Source organism: Teleopsis dalmanni, chromosome 2 (genome assembly GCF_002237135.1).
Source record: "Teleopsis dalmanni isolate 2A chromosome 2, ASM223713v2, whole genome shotgun sequence".
Taxonomy (NCBI): domain Eukaryota; kingdom Metazoa; phylum Arthropoda; class Insecta; order Diptera; family Diopsidae; genus Teleopsis; species Teleopsis dalmanni.
The window spans coordinates 100,767,259-100,774,550 of NC_051847.1; the positions used below are offsets into that span (position 1 = coordinate 100,767,259).

Genomic DNA, 7,292 nt, shown 5'->3' on the forward strand with positions numbered 1-7,292 from the left:
TGTTAAACTTACTGGTTTTATATCACGATGTAAAAAACCGACTGAATGTATTGATTCAATTGCTTTCAGTATCTGTAAACCAAGCCTTAAAGTTGTGCTTAATGAAAAAGCACCTCGAGGCTGTGCTCTACGTAATTCTGCTAAATTTTTACCTTGCAATTGCATAACAACATAATTAAACCGGTCATTTCTACCACAACCTATAAATCGACAAACATGCTCCTTTCCTTGCAATTTTTTTAATACCGCTACTTCCATTTTAAGTACTTGTTTTGGCTGTCGGGCTGATTCTACTTTAAGGGCCACTTGTTCTCGAGTTATTAGATCTTGCCCTTCATATATTTCACCAAATCCCCCACCGCCAATTTTTCGTATCACCTGTATGATATAAAAAAATGCTTTAAAAAAAACATAAATATTTTTTATAAAAACAACTTTCCTTCCAACGCTCCTTAACAACATGACCCGGTTGTAACAAGTCCTCCGAAGTCATTTTAAGATTTATACTCAGTTTATCTGGGTTACAATTGTTAATGTCTACGTTAGTGCTTTTTTCCGATAGTGGTTGCGCTGCTAGAATCGGAATTTTAAAAGTGACACGATTTCTAATACCTAAACGATTATTTTTAGCCGGTAATGTAGCTGACCGTTGCAGTGCATGAGGGTATCGTTTCTTTTCTGATATGTCACAATTGACTGGTATTAAATTTGCTATTTGTTGTTTGGTTTCACAACATATTTTTATTGATGGTGGCGGCTTTGACGGAGGGTGCAATCGTAGGAACGGCTTTTGATGTAATCCATAAGCTTCTCGCTTATTATTCTCATTTGAGCATTGTTTTGACGAAAATTGGTTCGATGCTGAACATAATGCATTTTCATCATTTCTAAAAAACCATAAGCATATAAAACATCACTATTACTCTACAATCTTTTGAATATAAAGCTAATATTTATCTACTCGAACACAAAATTACTTTTAAGTGCTAATGGGGAAAACAATTAATATATATTTCTTCAAGGCTTAACTAATAAAATAGAAACTCGTTAACTATGCAAAAACTCTTGTTCGAATTCATTGCGAATCCCATAACTTCAATACACAAAACCCCACAAAGTATTCCTAGTTAATTCGCTCAAAAGAAAATATTAGTTCAAAAATTAGTAATACGTGCACACTTAACAGCAAGATGATGTTAAGTCCTTAGACTTTCAATCTCTTAATCAATCACTCAAGAAAATTTTTCTAAAATTATATTGTAAAATTAAAAATATTTTTCGAAATTGTATATAAATAGAATAACCTCCTTGCTTGAGAATACTCAAAACTTTAAACTCATTCTTTTCGAAAACATTTTATTCGATTTAGTAAACATTATTGCACTAATCTAAAAATTTTTCACAAATTGTCCAAACTGTCAATCGCCAAATTATCACGTATTGTATTAATATTCAACTAGAAGGTGTATGCGTTAAAGAACAGCAATCTTGTCGTTTTATTTGGAATTTTAACATACGTATGTGAGATGACAGCAAAGGCTGGTAAGGTTACTAACCACTATTTTTATTGGGTCTTTGTCTTCCCGAGTAAAAATACAACGCTGCCAAATTCCAATAAATGCCACCTAATTGTTAATAAAAACATGTTATATAACTAGATTTATCACTTTCAAAACGTGCGATTTTATTTTATTTTCATCAAAATGAAACACTGAACATACTCAACAAAAATATTAAATTGATCTCAACGGTATCAAAAGCTGTTTTCGACATTTAACATATTTGCATATATATTACATATGTAGATTTGAATGGATATAATTTGCCTGGTTCAATTTATATAATTGATTACAATTATAAATTTAAATTTTAAAAATATGTAATTGTTGACTTTTATTTTATATGGTATATTGCGTCTACTTTTTCTAAAAATAATAATATATGAAGTAAGCTAAGTTTAAGAAAAATAAGTAAAAGACGCGATCTTAATATCATTATCATTCTAATGGCGTTTTGCTTCCCTAGTTCTGGTGTCGTGTCTGGAATGAATTTAACTATGAATTCCAATAATGAATTCCAATTATCATCTATTTAACTTTCACTGATGCGTTTTGAAATGCTTACTTGACGCTTTCTTATTCCACCTCATTGTAACAGTGCATTAACTACTATTACAATTGCATCAGAAGTTGAAGTTATCTGGAAGTTGAAAACTTCAGCGAAGCGTAAAATGCTGTTTAGTTTAGATCCTCTATAGTTTTTGTAGTAGTTCATTTATCACTACGTTCCAGAGGAGAGGAGATAGTACACCCTCTTGTTGAGTACCTCTATTTACCCGTATGTGTGCTGTTGATGGACGTATATTTGCCTCAATAATATTGGTAGTAGTGTCAGTTGCTGAGCAACAGGAAGTGCTGAAACCATAGATTTTCCCTTAGTGTAGGCGTGTTGCGTTGGAGACCAAATATTGAGATTAATATCGCGGTTTATTTCAATATTAATTACTCTTTCAAGAGTTTTCAATATAAAAGATGAGAAGCTAGTTGGGAGGAGTTTATTGTGGCTATTATGTAAGTTTTTATCTGTCTTAGGAATAAAAACAAGTCTAACCTCCACCCATTAGATTGGAACATGATTAAAAGACAATGTCCAAAAATAGCCAAGAGGTAGTCATATATTTTCTCCCAGGAGTTTTAGAGCTCAATTGAATGTATGTTACCCGGTTCTGGCGATTTGTGGGGCTTGATACTGAAAATAGCCCATTTGAATGTGTGTAAGTTTAATTTCCTGAAGTGAGCCGGTGCGAAACTTAAGTGCTCAAAGGATGCAGCTGCCGAAGCAGAGGATCCCAGAAAGAGAGTATCTAGTAGTAATTCTAGCGATTCACTACTATTAATAAACAAAATCGGAACTAATTTTTTAAGTAACTCATGTACATATGAGTTCTTAGATAGGATTTTGTGCAGTCTGGAGATTTTTCAAAAAATTCTCCCATTAAAATATTATTATTGACCTGCTTGATATTCATCTTTGCTGCTATATACTCTTTTCGACACTCATTGAATATAAATAATTGAATAGCGGTCGAACTTGGTGCTAACACTTAAACAATGTACGTATATATAATTATATTCATATTTGTTTAAATTTTATAAGGGTTTTTTTTTGTTTGTTTTGTTTTATTTTGTTTTGTTTTGTTTTGTTTTGAAATATGAAATGAAAATAATTTTTGACAATAAAAAGAAAACATTTTTTAGTAATTTTTTAATTGATTTTTATATTACAATCATTGAAAATTAAGGGACATAATATTTATTTATCTTTAATTTGTCGCGACTAAACAATTTACACTAATATCTTCTGTGCTTTTTTATGTTAATTTTTCGGTTAATTTTCGTCAAAATAAATAAGTTTTTCATAGTAAAACTCTTAGCCCATGATTTCTCTTTGTCAAGTATTATTATATTCTCAAAATCTGGATTATAGTATTTATCCGTACAATGCTGAGACAGAGCTGTAGTTTGTTTTTATTTTGTTGACGTCCGAAATGTGCTCAGCTACTCTCTAACTCTCTAATTCTTTTTGTAGTACCATATATGTAGTATATCTCTACATTATTCTGGTGCATCTTAGACAGCAATCAAGCCGTCTTAATATTTGAAAAAATTTTATTTTATACTGTCTTCTATATGCTGTCTTCTTTAAGTGTGTAGTTAGATTTTTTTCGTTTTATAATCTAAATATGTAGGATACCTAACATTTTTTTTTAGCGATATGATTGTTGTTTTCATATATTTATTTGTTTCTGTTGTCTTATTAAGTTATGTTATTATGTTTTTTATTAAACTTCTTTGGGAAATTTTTCTTTTTGAGAATATTAAATTTTTTATTACCATTTTTCATTACCATTCGATGTATATACATATGTCTTATATACATTGTGACCGAAAAGTTTCCGGAAATTTTAAATAAAACGCAAAATTCTTAATCTTCATCAATATTTATTTTATCTCCTTCAAAATATGCTCCATTAGAAGCGATACACAAATGCCAACGTTTCTTCCAATCATCAAAACATTTTTTATAGGCGCTTTCCGGTATGGCTTTGAGTTTCCTCTGCGAATTCTGTTTTACGTCTTCTATGGATTCAAAACGCGTTCCTCTGAGTGGTAATTTGAGTTTGGGAAACAGGAAAAAGTCACACGGTGCAAGATCAGGTGAATACGGGGGCTGTTCGATGGTATTTATTGAATGTTTGGCCTTAAAATCGTTGATAATGTTGGCTCGGTGCGAGGGAGCATTATCGTCATGAAAAATCCATGAATTATCCTTCCACAATTGAGGCCGTTTACGGCGGATATTTTCACGCAAACGTCTTAAAACAGTCAAATAATAGGCTTTATTGACTGTTTGTCCTTCAGGGACGAATTCATGATGCACCACACCACGAATATCGAAGAAAACAATCAGCATTGCCTTGATTTTCGACGACTTTGGCGTGGTTTTTTCGGTTTCGGCTCGTCTTTTCCTCTCCATTCCGATGATTGTTGGCTTGAGTTTTCGATAAAACTGATTCCCCATAAGCCTTTTGTAGCATTCGCAACGATTCTGCACACGAAATTTCGTTCGAAACACAAAATTTGATGCAAACTCTTTGTTCAATATTTTTTTCCATTGTTTTTTTTCGCAACGCACTACTGAGGTGAACTGGTTTCAACAGCTGCCGTAAACGAACTGTCTGACAGATCGCGCTCATTTTTGGCATAGTAATTAAAGACAGTGCTGCCAAACTACATAAACTTAAAATATCGAAAAATATACAGCGCGCGAATTTTAAATGAGAATTTCCGAAAACTTTTCGGTCACAATGTATGTTGATAATGAGCTGCTATACTTCAAGCAGTATTCCCATAGAGCTGGCGTTAAGTTGATATTTTTTCGGCTGCATCACTAGCCGAATTTTTTGTGAAAAGTGTAAGGCAGATAAAATAAAACCATACGAAGTAAAGGTTTATTCATCGAACATAATAATTAATAAAAGAAATTTATCGTCAACAAACAGATTTTAGTAGCTTATATGCCTCTATGGACACATTTTTTGATGTTTGCAATATTCATATTTAAGTTTTCGAAATAAAATTTGTTGAAAAAAAAAACAATATATCAATGGTTCAAACAATATATAATTAAAAAAAAAAAATTACTACCTTTGGTAATAACTTTGTGACAAAAGCACTGCATCTGGCGGCACTTTTGTTTAACCATATGGGTCAGTCAGGTGTGACAGGGTTAGGCGTCTTGATAATGGAAATGGCACACAAAAAAAATTTCATGCACATATTGGTTGATTATGACGTTGACAAAAACGACATGGCGTAATAATCAAAAAAGTGCATAAAGAAGGCTTTTGAGCAGGCAATGAAGATACTAGGAATTTCCACGTATTGCTTTCAAATTTAATCATAAAAATTTTAATATTAAAAATGTTTTTAAAGCCAATGAATGTAGTTATTTTTTTAAAATATTACCCAATTCTATCTCACTAAAAAGGTTCAGCAGAGCAATGAACTTATGTCCTTAGAGAACGTCTAACATTGTGATACAAAGCAATAGGCAAGTATAAAACTGTATATGTTATAAAGAAATCTAATAATCCACGTTACTTTAAAAATTAAATCCTACCTGCAAAGTATTTTTCAAAACCAATGGCTTTGATGGCAAAAGAAATTTGGATTATAACTTTATTTATTCAATGAAGAAATGACTCAGTAAATTCTGTTTGATTTGAGCGGAATTTTGTTTATTCATAAGGTAGAACCCCATAAGAATGTCAATCGAACATAATATCTGTTTGTAAATACGGGATAAATTACTTAGCCTCTCTACCTAGGAATTCTCAGAATATTTAAAGCATATTATCTGTAAAATATAATTCACAAACAATTATCAGCAGTCGAAAGAGTAAAACCGTTTAAGAATTAAAAAAATCTACTATTTTTCTGTCAGTTTATTATAAAAAAAAAAGGGCAAACCAATTTGTATATGAAAGTTCACTTTTTATACAATTCTAATTCTTTTTTATAATCAAAAAGCTATTTTTTAGTGCGAATTTGATAACAAATCCGAGAATATAAAGGATACCAAGAGGAGGTTATCAAATTCAAACAAGAATTGGAGGATTTTAAATCTTCACATCAATATAAAAATTTCCTGACTTTCGATGAAAATATATTCTGTTTTGGTTTAGTAACCCATTAGGAAAGAAGAGCAATTTAGATTAACAATAATTCGTTTAGTGAAGGAGCAGAACACCATGCAACCAAGGAAACCGTTTATACAATGGATATTTTGAGCACGATGAATATTCTGAGCAAATCATTTGTACCAGAAACTAATTTTGCCATATATATAGTTTGACTCAAAAGTATTCATAAATTATAAATATTCATTGTTTTTTTTTATTAATTTATACATTGTAAGTTCACAACAATATATGCATGTGCATATAATCGTAATTGTACATTTTTAAGTAGTTTAAATAGTTGTCTAAATGTGCTGTTAACGTAATAGTCCCAGATCTATGAATAATCCGTCAGATTGTACAGACGTACAATCAAAAAAAGTTTCATGAACGCATTTATCTGTGAAAGGCTGTAGTAGACATTTGTATATAAGGATATTCACGAGCACTCCACAAGGAAATCAACTATCCCTCCTTGAGGACTAATCACAATTATGCACAATTTTACGAATTGATCAGATAAAAGCAAGAGTTGTATTGTGAAGGGATGGCGTAATATGTATAGTAATAGCTAGGAAGTACAGTACAATGTAATTCCAGTGCACAGCTATATTTCGACCAATATGAATCTGTTATTTTATAATAATATAAGTTCCATTGTAATAACTGAATTCCAATCATATACATCATTCCATATTTGATAAAAATTCGATACATGTTTAACATCTTTTTATTAAACTTCATTTGTAAATTCTTATATCTAACTTCTATCTGAATAGCGTTGGAATTATTAATGCTATAATAGGATTATAGTATGATAATGTAATAAATTCAAGCTGCATATATTAGCATACACTGGAGCTATAGGTATATAAAATCAGTTCTTATTAGTGCACTTAAAATAATGTTTCAATTATTGTCCCCCGACTTACTTAATAAGCAAATTTTGCTATTCACACTCTCACAGTACGATATTAATAAGCAGGCAAATTTCATAACAGCATAGAACCTATAGCAAAGAAGATATTTTCTGACCTATAGTATCATAAAT

At 31.0% G+C, this 7,292-nt stretch overlaps 1 protein-coding gene across 1 annotated transcript in view; it reads right to left on the minus strand.

Annotated features, from left to right (window-relative positions):
* LOC119675192 (tau-tubulin kinase homolog Asator-like) overlaps positions 1-1,120 on the minus strand; it is a 1,264-nt gene extending 144 nt beyond the window's left edge. The window contains exons 1-3 of the mRNA XM_038086382.1: positions 978-1,120; positions 440-887; positions 9-378 (exon numbers count right to left, since the gene is read on the minus strand). Of these exons, the coding sequence (XP_037942310.1) occupies positions 9-378; positions 440-493 (424 nt within the window). The 5' untranslated portion in view covers positions 494-887; positions 978-1,120. The remainder of the gene's footprint in view (positions 1-8; positions 379-439; positions 888-977) is intronic.
* Positions 1,121-7,292: the final 6,172 nt, after the last annotated feature.